This window comes from Gorilla gorilla, chromosome 5, assembly GCF_029281585.2.
Source record: "Gorilla gorilla gorilla isolate KB3781 chromosome 5, NHGRI_mGorGor1-v2.1_pri, whole genome shotgun sequence".
NCBI classification, from domain to species: domain Eukaryota; kingdom Metazoa; phylum Chordata; class Mammalia; order Primates; family Hominidae; genus Gorilla; species Gorilla gorilla.
Window position 1 is genome coordinate 22789599 of NC_073229.2, and position 19465 is coordinate 22809063.

The 19465-nt window shown below is 41.5% G+C and overlaps 1 protein-coding gene across 4 annotated transcripts in view; it reads right to left on the reverse strand.

The window, feature by feature from the left end:
- Positions 1-19465, reverse strand: part of LYRM4 (LYR motif containing 4) — a 148930-nt gene that overhangs the window by 63154 nt on the left and 66311 nt on the right. The window contains exon 3 of one of the 4 annotated variants that reach the window (XM_019029611.3): positions 17334-17714. The exons of the other annotated variants lie outside the window; for them this stretch is intronic. Coding sequence (XP_018885156.1) covers positions 17529-17714 — 186 coding nt within the window. The 3' untranslated portion in view covers positions 17334-17528. Of the gene's footprint in view, positions 1-17333; positions 17715-19465 lie in introns of those variants that run through there. 4 annotated transcript variants of the gene reach the window in all.

Sequence of the window (19465 nt, forward strand, 5' to 3'; positions counted from 1 at the left end):
GGTCTCCAGCTTGCCTCCTCATCCTGCAGATCTCAGGACTTAACCGCTTCTATAATGGCATGAGCCAATTCCTTACAGTCAATAAATCTATCTATATCTGTGTCTGTATCTGTATTTACACACACGCACACACATATCTCCTATTCTGTTTCTCGGGAGAATCTCGACTAATACATTGGGCAAAGGAGGGCTCAAGGTGAATCTAAAGTTTCAACCATAAGTGACTGGAAAAAGTGGGCTACAATGAACAAGTATTTGGATGCAAGGAGGTGGAGTATTTTTTTTTTTTTTTTTTTATGAGAGGGTGTCTCGCTCTGTTGCCCAGGCTGGAATGCAGTGGTGCAATCTTGGCTCACTGCAACCTCTGCCTCCCAGGTTCAAACCATCCTCCCACCTCAGACATGCACCACCACGCCCGGCTAATTTTCTGTATTTTTAGTAGAGACAGGGTTTCACCATGTTGCCTAGGCTGGTCTCAAACTCCTGAGCTCAAGCGATCCGTGTGCCTTGGCCTCCCGAAGTGTTGGGATTACAGGTGTGGGCCACTGTGGCTGCTCGGACGGCGCATGCTTTGAGAGAAAACAATGACTTTGGCTTTGGCCTTGGCCTCCCGAAGTGTTGGGATTACAGGCGTGGGCCACTGTGGCTGCTCGGACGGCGCATGCTTTGAGAGAAAACAATGACTTTGGCTTTGGTCACGCCAAAGGGGACAGTATTTAACTGGATAAATTCCACAATCAGGGAAAATACATGAACAGATGTAATAAGGTGAAGTATGAGACCACCACATCCTATATATTTGCAATAGTCTCACTAAAATGGTTCAGATAAATCTTTGGTGAATCACTGCCAAATTTAAGCCTAGAGTAGTAGGGGCATTCTATGTCTTTGGAAAATCATTTCATTCTCAATTTTTTGATAGTCCAATATAAAATAGGCTATAAAAAAGGAGTTATATTTACTAGATTAACACAGAAACAATGAATTAACTTCATTCTTAACTGGTATGAAGATAATAATTAAAAACAAAAAACCAATCATTAGGAAATAGCTAGAAATCAAAGACTTCACTGAAATCCATGGATTAGGTCCATGCCTTAGTGGAATTGTGTGTGTATGTGCACATATATATATATATATATATATGTATTTTTCAAGGGGAGTATCCAAAGCTTAGTCAGATTCACAAAGGGCCTGTGACCCAAAATATTCTTGGGTATCAAAAGAGCTTTCTCACTTTATTTCTTTTATTTATTTATTTAATAGTTTTGAGACGGAGTCTCACTCTGTTGCCCACGCTGGAGTGCAGTGGCGCGATCTCGGCTCACTGTAACCTCTGCCTCCCGTGTTCAAGCGATTCTTGTGCCTCAGCCTCGCGACTTTCTTTCTTTTAAATAGGGCTACACGAGTAACAGGGTTTCATCCAGTCTCATACCACGAGAGTAACACAGCAGTAGAATGTTAAAAACAAACACACACCCTTTTCTCCCCAGTTGGGGATGTATAAAATCCCTTTATACTGGGTATACATTTTGACCTATCAATTCTACTTCTAATAATCTATCCTAGTGAACAAAGATATAGGATTCACAAAGGTGTTCATCATAGCACTTAAAGAAGCAAAAGCTGAAGTGACCTAACGGTCCACCATTAGGGGTTGGCTCAACATATGATGGTTACTGCGTTGAGTGGTACCCTATGTGTCCATTTTAAACTGATGATGCAGACATATTTTTTACTGATGAAAGATGTTAATTTGAAATTAGGAAATCATAAAAGTAAGTTATAAATGATTAGTAGGATTCCATTTAAGGAAAACTATGCATTCATATTTATCTATCTGTGGAATAACATTTTGAAAGGATATACATGAAAATACTATTTCATGATAAAAAGATTATGAATATTCTTTCTACCCTCAAATATTATTACAATAACCACAGATTATCTGTGTAATAAAAAAGCAATACTTCCCTTAAGCCACCCCTCCTAATGCCAACCAAACCCCTAGTCATCCATCAACGTTACATCCCTCTCCAGCTCCTACCCTAACTCTCCTTTCCTGTCAGGCACAACACTAAAACACTGTTTCAGGAGAGTCCTCCATCCCTCCAGCTCCTATGTTTACAACTGTGAATCACTAAAGCCATTCAGCATCTAATATTTGGAAGACCTATTCTGGCCTCCAGTTTATACCTCTTGCCTGAGAAAGACACACCAACGTCAAACAAAAATAAATGATTCCTGGTGTGTGTGTTAGGGGAAGTGGTGGGGGGAGAAACAGTGAAGGCTAAAAGAAAGCCAGGAAATATTTTCATAAGCAGAAATAAATCAGGGAGTTTAAACTTTTCCCATACTCGATATAAGAATCAATAAGCGGTTGTTACCATTTTGCTGGTGCTTGTTAACCAACCGTATAAACATTTTCAGAGTCCAACGTGATGACAAAGCACCTCTTTCTGTGGTGAAAACTCTCATTAAGCAAAAGTATGCAAAATGCAGGGCTTTTACACCACGGTCATTGTAGGTCATGAGATTTCCCCTGTTTTATCAAACATGGCAGATTTATACAGCATCTTTAAATTGTTTTTTATCATGATTTTTATGTTGAAGGGATATGGGAAGAATTATGAATGGGGGAAAACCTACTCAGAGTTCATCAATTTCTAGGACAGAACACTGTAAATCACCACTCCATTGGAAGAGAGTCCATAAACATAGCAGTGACACCCACATGGCAACAGGGGGTCATGGACAGGACTGCAGTCTTTATGTGGAGCTCTGGGTCGTGTCCTTTAGGGAAAGCTCTCCTGGCTACAGAATGCAAAGAGTCCACACCCACAAGCCTCACAGGCTGCGTTCAGGAACCCTTCACCATCCCTGAAAGGTGCTCTGGAGACATACTAACCACCTGACGACAGGCCTACCCGGAAACCCTAGGGTGGCAGCTGATCTAAAAGGAGGCAAGTGAGGATTTGCTGCACACTGTGTGTTCCAACATGCTGGGAAAGCACGCTGAAACACGGGCTGCACAGCACGGAAGAGCATCACCCGAGCGGCAACAATTCTCAGAAGGCCCACAAAAAGGAGCTGAGGAGGGAGGATTTGTCGGTGCATTTCCAAATACTTTCGAGGGAGAGGAAGCTCTGGACTGTCCAGGAACGATGACCACAGTTTCATGAGCACCTCCCTTCCTTTTGCTTTGATGCTAGCGTCACTAAGCTGCCCCGACCCTACCTTGCTTTGAAATGTGAGATGCCCTAAGGAAAGCTCTCCTCCCAGGGACTGAGCATCTCGTGTTCTCACATCCTGGACCTGTGGGGCTGAAAGTTCCTCTCTGCGAAGGGAGGACCACACAAATGACTGCACCTGGTCCAAAGGGCTCCCCAGCATCTCACAGACACTGTGCTGTTTATCACACAGACAGAAACACGCACCAAAAATCATTCTCATGCTCACAAAGTCAAAACCCTGATGTTTGCATTAATTCTAAAGAGACACATTAAGGCACTTGAGAGACTAAAATTATTCCTTGATGATTTTCAGAAATACTAATTTTATTCCTTCCTTTCTCCCCCAAAATACTAATAAAGCAATATGGCATTATTTCAGTGATCTACAGGGCTAGCAGCCAGTTACATTCTACTCCTTGACATTAGATGATAAAAACAACCTCCCCAAATGATCTGGAGTCAAGCTGAAGAGCAGCTTCTTCACTGCCAATAAATCCATTTTCTAATTATTCAGAAAGACAGGTTTGTCTTTGGCCCTGACTGCATTAAAAATACCAGAAGTATCATTGCTTTAATGTGCATTATAGAAACATGACTCCCCAAGTGAATCTGATCCATTAATAACATCTCTTTAACTGCTAATGACTTCTGCAGACATATAATAGAATATTTTATGGCTGTTTCAACCATCTGTCCTTCTTTCTTTCAATATGAATTTGCCAGAGATGTAATGAAATTTCCTGTCCTCTGTGCCATTACATGTTTGTTAATACCAACACACCAATCAGACACATCAACGCTGTTACGCTCACTATACACGGAGCTATGCTCTGAGCACTGCTCAAGGAACGAGAACCTTCTGTCTCCAATATTCTCTTAGGCTACCCTTGAGCTAGCCCAAGGTTCTAACCTCTGTATGAGCACATTCGTGTATGTTCTCGAGATTTGTAGGGCTAATGAATCATGAAGTCTGAATCAGTCATACAATAAGAGTTCTAAGAACAAATACCTGCATTAAAGATGCCACACTTTAAAAAGTTAAACATGATGTGTAAAATTACAATCCTTTTCTTTTCTATGAATGATATCCTACATTAACACATTTGAAATTCAACTAAATTATGCTTTTGAACAGTTAATGAGTACCCCAGTGATCAATATTTCATATTTTCAACTTTTTTCATTTACAAATTCTTTGATTGAGTACTACATGCTAATCACCTTTCATAAAACAGTCCATTGCTCTGAGTGTACGGCTCATGTTTAAATATGTATGCAGAAGAGAAATCCATTTGATAAAAAGATGTGTCCTGAATTAATGCGGTGGGTTTTAAAATATAGCCGTAACCTGCTTTAAGGCAGGTTAGACATAGAGTTGCTTTCAATAGGAAGCTGTGCTGGAGACAACTGGCAGATTCCTGGCAGTGTGGGTTGCTGTGGTATGAAAAGATCTGTGAAGTGACACTGGAAGCTATAGACTGGGGGGCTTTGTTTCGAGGCCTGGGGTAAATGCAGGTCCAAGGAGGAAGCTTCCATTTTGTCCTGAGCCCCAGGATTCTGTGAGAACTGCAACCCAGTGTGCAAAGTGCAGAAAGCTGCCTCCTCTTCGCTCTCTCAGTTCTCTTTTGTTGTCAGACCTGATGTTTTCCTTAGTAGATTCTCTGGAAACATTCTCTGTTTTTTTTTAAGTTAGGGCAAAGAAAAAAATAAAGAGTCTTTCACAATCAGCTGTTGGTGTTTAGAGCTTACAATGCATTTTGCAGTGAATGCTCTACAGAGTATCAAAAAATTCATTAAAATTTCACCTGCACAGAGAAAACACAACTAATTTTACCCCTACAGGGCATTAGCCATGTTACTAAGGACAGTGTCACCTTTAAAATCAATTCCTGTGGTTGAAATGAGGACTATATGCATCTGTCCTGCTTCCGGCTCCGCCCAGAAGTGGTAATGAGGAGAGACAGAGGGATGCACAACGATAGTCTTCACAAAAGCTCGAGTTTCAAAATTAAAGGGGAGAGTACTCAGCGCGTCGCATCCTGTTTGGTGTCACTAGGACCTTTATTCTCAGAGGAAGGAGGCTATTTATAAACTTAATGATTACTTCAAGGAGGGCAGGCAGAAAAATAAATCTTTAGCTTCAGATTTCTTAAATCTTCTCTTGGTCACTGTTTATTTTGTCTATTTTTCTATAACTTTTATTTAGTCTTTACACTTATAATTGGTAACTGGAAGGTCCCCAATACTAAATTAAGGTGTGTATATATAAACATATATTATCCCCCCTCTCTTTTGAACAGATGTTGTCATGCTTAGGACAAGTTTAAATTCTAACAAACGTCGAGAAAGGCTGAGAATATAAAAGATAAGCAAGCCTTAACGTCAAAATTGAAGCTCTCTTTCAGTTTTATACAGCTAATCATTAAAGTTCTGCTCCTCAGCCAATTCAGCTTAGACACATCACACACGTAATTAATGCACAAAATGCTGCCATTCATGTGCAGATGAAGGAAGGATGCGGTCTATTTATTGAGCGCCTAGATTCTCAGTTACAAGAATTCTTTGCAAATATCATTTAAAGTAAGTAGTATTTAAAGAAGCAAGGGCATTCCAGACCCCAGTGTAGAAATTTCTTGGGATAAACATAAATGTGCAATCTTAAATAATGCCTTGTTTTATGAGTTCTGGGTCTTTCAAAGAGGGGCTCAGAGCCAGCGCATAGACAAGAGCATAAACCCAGATCTCATGGTATGCTTTTAAAACATTATGAAGCAATATTTCAATATCTAATTTCACATTAAAATGGGAAATCTGGAAACATAAGGACTTCATTCCCACCTCCGTTTGGAACAGCTGTCCTTTAAAACGTAGAGGCCTTCTAGTCAGCCACAGCGCCCTCCACTGGCACTTCTACACATGCCAGCCTCATCCTTCACTTTCCTGCTTGACCTGTGGATTCAAGAGGGAATAGGACACAGGTGGAGTTCTAGGCCCTTATCCTTGAACTGGATTGAGGAAGGGATGGGAGAGGAGAATTAAAGAAGAAAATCAGGAAAAACCATTTCCTGAGGTTTCCAGGATAAAGGGCCAGTGGAATACTAAGGAGAGGGGGCCTGTGGTGGTTTTAAAACAGGGTCACACATTTTGTGACACCCCTGCCATTGAGAATCGGGGGTCTATGTTCCCACCCCTTGAATCTGAGCCTGTGACTCCTTTGACCAAAAAAATATGGCAGAAATGAAACTACATATTTCCAAGGCTGTTTCACAAAAGGCCACACAGCTCTGCTCTGTCCTCCAGAACACTCTCCTCTGCGGTTCTGCCCACCAAGTAGGAAGTTGCTCTGCTCTGAGGCTACCACGATGTGAGGAAGCCCCGGCCACACACAGACATTCTGCTCTACAGCTGCTGCTGATCCTGGCCTAGGCACCAGACCTGTCTCCGCGTGATTCCAAACCCCAGACATTTGAGTACACCCAGTGTTAACAGTCTTCCCAGCTATGGCTGATAGCATGTGCACTATCAGCATTCCCGGCCCAGATAATCTGTGAGTTATAACAAAAATGGTGGTTGTATTACGCTATTAATTTTTTTTTTTTTTTTGAGACAGAGTCTCGCTCTATTGCCCAGGCTGGAGTGCAGTGGCGCGATCTCAGCTCACTGCAACCTCTGCCTCCCGGGTTCAAACTATACTTCTGCCTCAGCCTCCCAAGTAGCTGGGACTACAAGCATGTGCCACCACGCCTGGCTAATTTTTGTATTTTTTAGTAGAGATGGGGTTTCACCATATTAGCCAGGCTGGTCTTGAACTCCTGACCTCATGATCCACCCGCCTCAGCCTCCCAAAGTGCTGGGATTACAGGCATGAGCCACCGTGCCCGGCCTACGCTATTAAATTTTAAGGTGGTAGAAACAGATTGTTGGTATACTAAGGCCTACGGAATACTAAGAAATTATCTGAAATGGCTTCTTTGGTGCTACCAGTGATACTGTCTGTTAGCCTTTGCTGGGTTCTAAGCTTTACCTGAGATAATCAAATTGAGTACTCACCTGTCTGCTGTCTGTTCCTCCCCTCCTCAGGAACCAATGGGAAGGAGGTTACCTGGGCAGTTTTCATAGACTGCACCCTGATGAGCAGTGTGGTTTAGAAATAAGTCTTGGCTGTTACTGAGGCCTGAAGCACTGAAGGAAGTGTGCTTATGTTATGATCTGACAGATTTACCTTTGAAAATGAAGTTTCGGTCTTCATCTTGAACACAAGGATAATGACAGCTGATTATCTGTTTCTTTCACAGTGGTTAAAAGTTTTGGTGAATGTGTATCTCGGATTTCTAAAAGTGTGAGTATATAATTTCACCTACAATGGCATGAGGCAGAAGTATTACTTCTGAAAGCTCCTGTACATTTCCCCAAGCTTCCCATCACATAATTACAAATGAGTAGTGTTGTCCACAGGAAGATACTTGTTTTAATACTCCAAATAACTTAGTAGCACACATTTTGATTAGGATTGTTGGCTCTTTGAAAATATCTCAATAGATCCCCTACTGTGTAAATGTCATACATGTGCACAAAACTTGAGAATGCCAATAGGAAGGGAAAATATGGAAAAGTGCGAATACAGTTGCACCATCGACAGCTGCCAGAGGACTCTCAAGGCCTCCTGTGTCTTCCCTGTGTCGTTAAAAGAACTCTGCTCTTAACAGGTGTGATCACTGCTGAAATCACAGATGAGCGTAGAAGATTCTCTGCTACTTAACATCTTCTTAAGGCTGTCCTCAAATGCCACAGTCCTCTTACAGACTGAACAAAGAAGTTTTCCTAGTAATGCAGTGACAGTTAGGGATAAGCATGTCCTTGGAGGAGTACTGCACCCAAACATTTTAATCGCTTGGAACTCAGTCATCTGACTGGAAAGCCTACCCAGCTCTCCGGGATGACCCCTTCCTAGGCACTGCCTGCCTCTCTAGGGGGCACCATTCAGTGAGACACAAGCTCTTGGTGCCAACACAATGATCATTCAGGTGACCATTGTTGAATTGACCTCTAGACCCAGTCTCCCACATTGCCTTGTTAGGACACGCTGTTTCTGTCCTGCCGCTCTGGCTTGAGGAATCTTTCATTTACGTATTTTCTTTAATCCTTTTAGCTACAGCTGTCAAATGTATCCTTACGGCACCAGGTTATTTCCGTGACTAATAAAAAAATCCAACTAGAGTCACAAGATGCTGTGACTTGTCATCTTCTCTGAAGAGTTTGAGGGGCTCGAGGACAAGTTATCACACATAGCAGTGTCTGTTTCACACTCTTACAAACAGGTCAGATGCATTTATACAGGGATGAGAAGTGATTCTCAGGAAATAAAGATTTCTTTCCAAGAACATACTAGGCCTCACGCGCTCCTCAACACTGCCAACTTGGGGGATAATGCATTCCGGGGATGACGTCTTTGTTTAAAACATTTCTGAAAGCCACTGCTCACCCTGGGCTCTCACTATACCCACATATGCCACTATTTTTTTTAAACTAAGTATTTAATTACTTGTGAGAATGCCTGTCTTCCCCTAAGAGTGTCAGCAGCTTAAGAGCAGTGACTAAAATTGTCTTTTCATCTTATATCCCTGGTGTCTAGCAGAACACTTGGCAACACAGTAGGCACTCAATATTTATTGAATCACACATACTTTGTTTTGTATATTGTCTGTGTTGGCAGTTGCATCCTTTGAGGGTAGATTTTTTTGGTAACAGTCAAAAGTCATTCAGAGTCAAGTATGAAGAAAGAGGCCACTATACTACTCAATTTTCTTATGTGTATCATAAACTAAAACTGAAGGCCATTCTGAAAAGGAAGTTTATTGGAATAGACAGACCCTCTAAGGCAAATAATTTGTAAGGTAACACCTGGATGTAGGAATTCTCACATGGTTCTTAAAAAAATTGTTTAGGGATTCATAACTCTTTTTTTTTAAATTAAGCTTCTAAAAGTAAACTATTTTCTGCATTAGTGGGTGGAGCGGAGAATGAAAAATGCAGAAATAGGCCAGGTGCAGTGGCTCACACCTGTAATCCCAGCATTTTGGGAGGCCGAGGCAGGTGGATTAGCTGAGGTCAGGAGTTTGAGACCAGCCTGACCAACACGGTGAAACCCTGTCTCTATAAAAACACAAAAATTAGCCGGGCCCGCACCTGTAATCCCAGCTACTCCAGAGGCTGAGGCAGAAGAATCACTTGAACCCGGGAGGCGGAGGTGGCAGTGAGCTGGGATCACGCCATTGCACTCCAGCCTGGGCGACAGAGCGAGACTCTGTCTCAAAAAAAAAAAAAAAAAAAAAAAGAGTTTCCTCTGATTGTACCTCACTGCTACAAAGGGTTGAAATACAGTGAGTTCCTTTTAAGGAAAGACGTTTACTGGCAGTTTGAATCCACCGTTTCAAAAGCTGAATAAAGCATATATTTTTACATGCCTTTGTCAGATTAGAAAATGATCTATAGGCCATGCACTTGCTGCTTTTCTTCTCACTGAGAAGTAAATGTACAATTGCCAAAAACAAACAAACAAAAAAAACAAAAAAAAAAAAAAAGAAAGAAAAGACGAAACACCCCTCAATAACTCAAAGTCAGGGCTAAGTTTTTATTTTTATTTTTTCCTTATTGTGGTAAAATATATATAACACAAAATTTAGCATGTAAAGCCCTTTTCCAGAAGGACCTATTCGTGTATTTTTTAAAAAGCGTTTAATTATTCGTAGCAAAATTTACCATTTAAACTGTAATTATGTGTAATTTCAGTGGCATGAAGTACATTTACATTGTTTTTCTACTATCACCCCCATCCAGCTCCAAAGTTTTTTTATCTTCCAAAACTGAAACACAGTACCCATCAAACACCAACTCTCCATTCTCATCCCTCAGTCTCCCCCAACCCCTCATCACCCAGCCCCTGGCAATCACCATTCTACTTTCTATCTCTATGAATTTGACTTTAGTAGCTCATATAATTGGAATAGCACAGTATTTGTTCTTTTGTGCCTGGCTTATTTCACCTAGCTTAATGTCCTCCAGATTCATCCATGTTATAGCATGTATCAGAATTTCCTTCCTTTTTAAGGCTGCATAATATTCTACTGTACGTATAGACCACATTTTGTTTATCCATTCATCCATCCATGCACACTTGGGTTACACCTGTTTGCTACTGTGAAAATGTAGCTACCCACATAGGTGTACAAAGACCTAATCAAGACCCTGCTTTCATTTCCTTTGAGTATATAGCCAGAAGTGTAATTGTTGCATCCTATGGTAATGCTGTGTTTCATTTTTGGAGAAACAGCATTACTAAGTTGGGTTTTATAACATTTTGCCCCATGATGCTTACAACACACTTTAGACTATGGCTCTGCTTATCAATAATTTCTTACTGTGCCTAATCATAGGAGATGTAAGTATGGCAGATAGAATCTTACTGTGCCAGTCACTCAGAATAATCAATTTCCTTTACTTCTGGTCACATACCAGTTTCTTAGGCAGAAACAAAAAAGGCTAAAGCTAAACACAGAACCACAAATAATGACTCAGCTAAATAAGCAGATTTGTTTATGGGTCTAATCTGACAATGCCAGCATGTCACAGGAGCTGGTTACTAATGAAATCTGAAGGGCTGGTAATCCTAGAGGTCTCTACAGAACCTGTGGATTCTTCTGCAGTTTACACCTCCTGCTGCTCCACAGACAGTAGCCGTTCCCCGGGGCTATCATGTATGGTGGCACAGGTGTACACCGTGGCAGGATTGAACATCTTCCTAAGTGTGTGACTGTTATCTCGTGATTTCCTTACTGTGACAACGTCAATACCGAGCTCAGTTTTCCTGTCAATATTCAGTCTGCATTTTTAGGTTCAGCGTCTATGCTAAAGATCTTCCAAACAGCCTGGCTCTACACAGGCCCTAGTATCCTCAAATGTAGATCCTCATTGCCTCCCTAATGTTACCTAACCTTAGGTAGGTTGCAGCTTGGATCTCACCACCATTTAGAACATATTCGAGCCCTAGACTTTGACTCAGTTTCCTGTCTTCCCTCTTTTCTCAATCTGTCACCCCTGTGCTTGCTCTTCCTCAACATGACCTCTGGTTCGTTGGTTCCTCCTATTTTCCTAGCCCAGAGTTGCCTCCAGCCTCTCAGCTGCTCTGCCAGCGTGGACCTGGTGACCAATCACTGCAGCGATGCTCTCAAGGATACCCTTGCTTCACCTGACTTCTATTGCTGCATTCTCCTTGCCAATCCTAGCCTGGGGAAGATGGCACCAATCTCTCTCTCCCATGTGTGCCAGAACACCGTAAAACAGGACTGACTGGTCTTGCTAGTGAAGTATGTCACTCATCTTTGTTATCACTGTTGTACAGCTATCCTTGAACCCATTGTTAATGGAGTGCCTCTCACCCTCCCTACATCCACTATATTACTATTGAACCCTTTTCACTTTTCTCAAGCAATACATCTTAATCCTACAACGCAGACTTTATGCACAGAGTTTTGCTTTCTTCATTTAATTTTTTGAAAGGATCATGCCCATTTAAGACGAATTTTCTCGCCAAATAAACAAAAACATGAAAGAAATAATTGAAATATTTGATTACACAATTACAAGGTTTTTGTTTGTTTGTTTTTAAAAAAACAAAACCACAAACCTGGTTGAAAGAGGAACGACAAGGTGGGAAAAGAAAATGTGAGCTTCTCCAACTTCTTTGCCTTAGAATTGTCCCGCATAGCTCTCATTTGTCCTCTCCCTCTTTTCTTCCGCGATGTATCGAGGACTCACGTAGGAAACCCTATTTTCCCCTCGTTGCCCTGGGACCAGGCTCCATGAATGGTTTTCTACCCTGTATTGTGTCATCAATGATTTCTTTTGCATTGGCTTTTTCCTCCCAGTCAACACACACAATACAATCTTTACATCCTTATAAAAACCACAACCTAAAATCCAAAGAAAACAAAACAAGACCCCACGCGGGCCCATCTGCCCATTCCCTAGATTTTCAAATGGTCGCTGTATCCTCTCCTCCTCTTCACCACCACACTGCTCCTCTAGGTCTGGGGCCCCTGCCTCCTGACCACGCCCTGGCTCCAGGCCCCCTGTGAGCAGATTCCATTCTTTCCCACGGGCCATGCTCAACTGGCCTCCCTGCCGAGCTCTCTCTAAGAGATGTGGCCAAACATCCCATTTCACAACTCTCTTCTTCCTACTGCTCTTCTCAGCCTCTTCTCTTTCTAGTCACTCCCTCTAGGTAATATAGTCCAGCTTCACCTCTTACCAGAGGACTTCCAAACTCAGGCCTCCTGCCCAGATGGCCTCTGAGCTCTAGGTCTGCATTTTCACCTGCCTGCTCAATGTACCCAGAAGACACAATGCTAGCATCTTAGACTCAGTCTGTCTCTAAGAGAACTCTCCTTCCTTCACATGGATCTCCTTTGTTCCTTATTGCTGTTAAGAGCATTCCTGTTGAACCAAGCAAAAAAATACCTCCCCCCCAATCCCCAAACATACTTTGTAATAAGTAAACTTTATAACAAATGAACTTCGCCCATAATGAGGCAGTCCAGACTGGTGACCAGTGCCCTGCCCAGGAATCAGGTGATATCTCCTCCAGGTCCTGTAACTGCAGCTATTTTTTTTCTTTTGTTTTTAAGCTGAGACAGGTATTAATTAATGTGACATTTCTGAACCCCTATGATGTTATGTAGAAAGAATGAGATTTGAATTAAACCAATGATGTTAATATTTTGAAATAGGTGGAATTGTAAATGTAGTAACTGGTTTTGTAATGACTATTTTTGTGTTGTTTTAGTTACCCTTCAAGGTGTTTGAAGACTTTAAAAGAAACAGCTATATTAGATTAGCAACTGCTTTTTAAATTGGTTATAGAAATATAATTTAACTTTTAATCAATGCTTAAATGTTTAACAAAAATTCATTTTAAAGTTTCATTTATTAGACATGTAAAATTAATAAATTGATCATTAAACTGAGAATAAACTTATACATGGTCATAAGCCCTCTAGATATTGAAAACCCATCAATACTTTAGATGTATATCATACACATCTCTCTCTTCATCCTAAGAGTGGTTTAGAACAATGACTTTAGGAGAGCCCAGGGGCTCAGAACTACGGAGCCTGAATATGTGTATTTTAAAAAGGTAACCCTGTTTGAGAACCACTGTTTAGACTCATCCTTTAATCAGCCATGAGAGAGGACAGTAATCAGTGTGGCCTGTATAACACCTGAATTACTAGTTAAATCTAATTTTGCTTGACATTCATGGACCTTCTGTATTTTTTTAGCTGAAATGCATCAGTTTTGAAGGAGGCCATTGCCTGAGAGTGGAGAATATTTTATGTTATAGAGAATTTTTTATTGTAAAAGATTTAATCTGCATGCATGATTTTTATAATCTAGCATTTGCCACATACAGTTGTAGAGACTATAATGAAAGCATAAATCTTAGATTTTAAGTGAAAGTACCTGGCACATTTATATTATTTCATTACTAAAGCTTTTTCTTCCCCTCACCCCACTTTCCTCTCTCCAGGGTTTAGGCTCCATGTGCTACCAAAACTAACCTACAGCCAACGTGCATTTATTTAGAAAGACATTCAGAGATGAGGCCTCTAGCTGGCTAATCCAGAGCTTATGGGGACATGGTTGGAGGAAGAAAGAGAAAATAAAAGTGCTGTGTTCTAATTCCACCTTTCCTATGATGCACAAATGAAAGGTTCCCTGTGCTCTATCCCTGCACAACATCCTCCGTCTGCTGTGGGAGAAATCTTCTTAAATACTTAAATGTAGAATTCTGCAGCTTTCAGTGGCATGCATTTTTTTTTAACCTTAGTCAGTGAAAACAGGTTATAGCATGTAGCATATAAGCAATGCATTAAATGGTAACTGCTATTATTATTATAGCCATAATCATATACAGTATAGCAAAGGTTTCCTATTCAAAAGGAATGAACTTGCACCAATGCAATAAAATTGGTAAAAAATTTTCTGGAGAATAAGCTTACTACTGAGTAATTCTGCTATGCCTCTACAATCTCCAATTTTGAATTTCACATCAAACCTCAGTTCTCTCTCTATTCCCACACCCCTCTTCTCCTCCTTTAGACCGACAAAATCAAGTGTATGGCACAGAAGTGGTAATTTCTCATCTTTCGGCTGTGCAATTATGTGACTAGAAATAAACAAAATTGGAGAAAAATAGTCTGACAACTAAATAAGAAGGCAAGCCTGAATCTTATTTAATGCTCCGCTTGAGCTGTTAAGAATAGTAGAACCACTGCAGATCTATTGTATAACGTGGAGGCTATTAATAATAATGTATTGCATACTTGAAAACTGCTAAGAAAGTGGACTTCGAATGTTCTCACCATAAACAAATGGTAAGCATGTGAAGTAATGGATGTGGTAACTGGATTAAATCATTTCACAATGTACACATCTATCAAAACATCATGTGGCACACCATAAATACATACAATTTTTACTTGTCCATTTTTTTAAAGAGTAAGAACCAAAAGTCATACTTTTTTTTTCTTGCGTATCAAAGCTTTTATACAAGAAACTAAGTGGTAATCTAGTCCATTTTCTTATCTTCAGACTTGCCTGCATGGAAGACAAATTTTTTTCATAGATATTCTTAACGATAATGATCCCGAGATGTCCACTTTGTAGGTATTCAAATAAATAAACCCCAACAATCTAAAGCAGGATATAAATGGCGAGTGGCATGGAGTTTCACAAGAAAGGGGTTCAAAATTATAAGTGGATAACCTCTCTTCCTTCTTCAAAAGAGCTGTCCCTTTAAGAGAAAAGAAGTTGAAATTTTCTTTTTCCCCGTTAGAAGGCAGTAGGTATTAAACATCCTGGTGTCCAAAAGGGACCTATATTAATAAGCACATAGGCATAAGGATTGATTTTGCTTTGTGGAGATGCCGTTAAAACCACAGGAAAACAAAAAGTCTTGCTTATATTTTAAAAAGGGCAATCTTATTAACATTTTAATAAATTAATTTAAGTCATCTGGTACTTAGAAAACGGATCTTGTTCTTCAAAGAAAATAAATGAACAGGATGTAAGCAGCTCATGAGTTCATGCTTTTGTTTTAAGAACAAGTAGACCCTTTTGCTCATATGCCCTGCACTGTAACATCCACTCATTCACCCAGCAAACTCTTGCTGAGCATCTACTGAGGATCAGGTACTGTTCTAGGTTCTGTGCTAAAAAAGACAGTCCCTGATCTCCAGGCACTCTGAGAGGGTGGTAAATGAGCAGACGGTCCTTGCAGATATCAGTACAGAAAAGAGGGAGCAGTGGAAGAACATATCCTCATCCACCTCTGATTACACTTGGAAGGGCCCCTTCCCCCGCGCAAGCCCAAGCACAGGGTCAGGGTCGCACGAGGTTGCTACCTCTTGCTTTCTCTGCTTCTTCTAGTCACTTATGCACTGAAGTCCCTTCCTTATGCCCCGCTTGTCGTTTACGCACTGAAGTCCCTTCCTCCTTGCCCTTTGTCTTCCCCAGCCCCTGTGCTTACTTGCTGCATCACAATACGCTCCTGCCTAGCTCCTCGAGGGTCGAGTCGCCCCTTGTTACCATGAATCCCAATACCTGGGTGAAAGTCTGGCACAAAGACAAGGATAAATATGTGTCCAATGAATGAATGGGTGAACGAATGAATGAAGATACTGTGTCCTTCACTGACTAAACAATGACCAAGCATCTGCCCTGTGCTCATGCTAAGCAAAGACAGAAAGCTGGCTAAGCCAGCGGAAAGAGCACAGGCAGTTAAGACGGCTGGAAAGGACATCTTCCCAGGAGGACATGGCTTGTCTTCTGCTAGAGCATAAGCTTCTGTAGACATACCAACAAATCTTGGGAAGAAATGGGTTTTGGATTCAAATAGCTCTGAGTTGAGATATGAAGGGAATACAAACACACACCTACTTCATCTGAGATGGGCTGCATCAAGTGCACAGTGTAACACCTGACACCAAGTGGGCATTCAATATGGTAAAATCTAATCTAATATCTAGTCTCTGCCTGAGCAATCCCACAGTCCAGGAGGAGAGACAAGCCCACAAGGAGGCTGAGGAATACTAAGTGGCTTGCTCAGGGTCAGCTGGTTAGTGGCAGAGATCTGAACCCAGGCTTGTCCGGTTTCAACACCTGTGCTCTGAACCACCACACTTAAGTGAGATGTCAGGACAGGAGACAGACTTCAGAGTCATCCCTGCAGGAGACAGGTGTGTCATGGCGGTGGATGTGATCACAGGGAAAGAGAGGGACCATTAATGAAAGCTTGGGCAGTGCCTGAGTTTTAGAGGGACAGAGGGGGAGGGCCAGCAGACGAGACTGGGCCAGGGCCAGCAGAAGGGGAGGCAGGAGTGAGGAGGGCTGGGAGAGCCTCCTGGAGTGGCCAGCCAGAATGGTCAGACGCTTTGGACAGGTCAAACTGGACAAAGGCACGCACATGTTTTTGGCATGCCTGGAACCCTGGGTATCTGTGCAGAAGCTGGTTCAGCGCAGCATGGGGGGTTACTGCTTGGATGCCAGGGGGTTGAGGTGTTAAGGGGAGGCAGTGAAGCTTATGAGTACAAATGACCCTGCAGATAGAGGAGAAGGGGAAAGAGCTGGGCAGAAGCGTGACTTGAAAGCCAGGAAGCCAAAGGCTTCTTTCTGGACTGGGGAGATGCTATGTGGAGAGGAAGAAGGGGAGGTTTAGGAGAGCAGACAGCTGAAGGAGCAGGCTTACTAGCATCACAGAGGAAAACGTGGTAACTCGGAGCAAAGCAGACCAGTCACTTCAGCAAAAGGATGGATGTTTCCTTTGGAAGCAAAATGCAGGGAATTGAGGGTGTTCCGGCCTTGCGTTCTGGTGTGTTGGACTAAGACAAAAATGTCTCCTTATTCCATAAATGATACTAGGACAGGAGAAAGTTATCATATTGGAGAAGGTTAAACTGAACTCCCATCTCCTTTCTTATACCAAAATAAATTCAAATTACTTCAAAAACTAAACATTTAAAAAATCTACAAAAGCACCAGAAGGAAATGCAAGAGAATTTTTATTGTCTTGGAGTGGGAATTCAGCATGACACAAAATTCAAAGACAATGAAGTGAAATGTAACTACATAAAAATTATAATTGTCTGCCGGGCGCAGTGGCTCACACCTGTAATCCCAGCACTTTGGGAGGCTGAGGCAGGTGGATCACTTGAGGTCAGGACTTCGAGACCAGCCTGACTAATACAGTGAAATCACATCTCTACTAAGAATACAAAAATTAGCCAGGCGTGGTGGCATGAGCCTATAATCCCAGCTACTCGGGAGGCTGAGGCAGGAGAATTGCTTGAACCAGGGAGGCAGAGGTTGTAGTGAGCTGAGATCGTTCCAATGCACTCCAGCCTGGGCGACAGAGTGAGAGTCCATCTCAAAAAAAAAAAAAAATTGTCTATAAAGAGTAGTAAATGGGGCCCCAAAATAAATGACAAACGAGGAACTGTATTTGTAACAAATCTAAGAAACAATAGAATGGTGAATGAATAATATAGAAAAGAAATGCACATGCTAATAGCACAAAATATTCTTAACGTGACCCCTAACAGAGGCGATACTACCTTTCATGTTCTGTGTTGATAAAGGTGAAAATATGTGATCTTCTCAGGGCTGAAGAATCAGGGTGAAGACAGGGTGGCTGGGACAGTAAGTCGTTCAGTCCACATTTTAAATGTTCATACCCAGTGACTCAGCTCTCCTACCTCAAGGCCTTTGTCCTTCACAAAGACACACATATCAGCTTGTTCACTACAGCACTGCTCATAATGGCAAAAAGCTGAAATCAATGTAAACATCCATCATTAAGTGGCTAATTAGATAGATTACAGCATGTCCACACTGTGGAGTAGTTGACCATTAAAAATAAAAGACAGTTCTCAGCAAACTATCACGACAGAAAACCAAACACCGCATGTTCTCACTCACAGGTGGGAACTGAACAATGAGAACACCTGGACACAGGGCAGGGGAACATCACACCCTGGGGCCTGTCGGGGGGCTTGGGGCTGGGGGAGGGATAGCATTAGGAGAAATACCCAATGTAAATGATGAGTTGATGGGTGCAGCAAACCAACACAGCACATGTAAACCTATGTATCAAACCTGCACGTTGTGCACATGTACCCTAGAACTTAAAGTACAATAAAAATAAATAAATAAAAATAAAAGACAGGTTTTTATGTTCCAATATGGAATTACGTACAATATATATTGTGTTAGTGGAAAAAAAAAGAAGCTGTAAGGGAGTATTTATAGTATAATCTCATTTGTGTTAAACCAACAAAAAAGGGTACACACTCACACAATCTCTCTAAATGCTCGGGAAATTTCTGGAAGGCTACATAAGAATCTTTATGTGGGAAGTGAGATTTTGCAGTCAGAAGAAAGGGAGAGGAGAAAAACTTTCCTGTTGCCTTTGAAGTTTTTTGTCTAAATTTCTAATCTTTAGAATGCATTGGCCATGCATGGTGGCTCACACCTGTAATCCCAGCACTTTGGGAGGCTGAGGTGGGAGGACTACTTGAGGCCCAGGAGTTTGAGACCAGCCTGGGAAACATGATGAAACCCCATGTTTACCAAAAACAAACAAATGAACAAACAAACAAACAAAAATTAGCTGGGAGTGGTGGCATGTGCCTATGGAATGAGGTGCCAGCTACTTAGGAGGCTGAGGTGGGAGGATCGCTTGAGCACTAGAAGTGCCATGAGATCACACCACTGCACTCCAGCCTAGGTGACAGAGCAAGACTCACTCTCAAAAGAAAAAAAAAAGAGAGAGAACGCATTATTTTGATTAAAAAATGGTAAGTAAATACAAATTTCAGAAAGATTAAGTTACCTAAGTTGTAAATCAAGGGAGGATAAAAGAAGGGGATTATTGGTTGTGTTTTTGTTCCTCTTATTTTTAACAAATACTAACAGTGATCATAATAATCATATCAAGAACTGATTAAGAGCTTCGGATCTTAGTCTGAGTGATCTGGGTGTGAAACTTGGCTCCTTTACTTACTAGTGAGTGACAATGGGTAAGTTAACCTCTCTGAACTTGTTTCCTCAGCTTGTAGTACTGTTGGAGGATTAAATGAGACAGTGCATTAAACATTTTGTGTAGAGCTTGGTACACA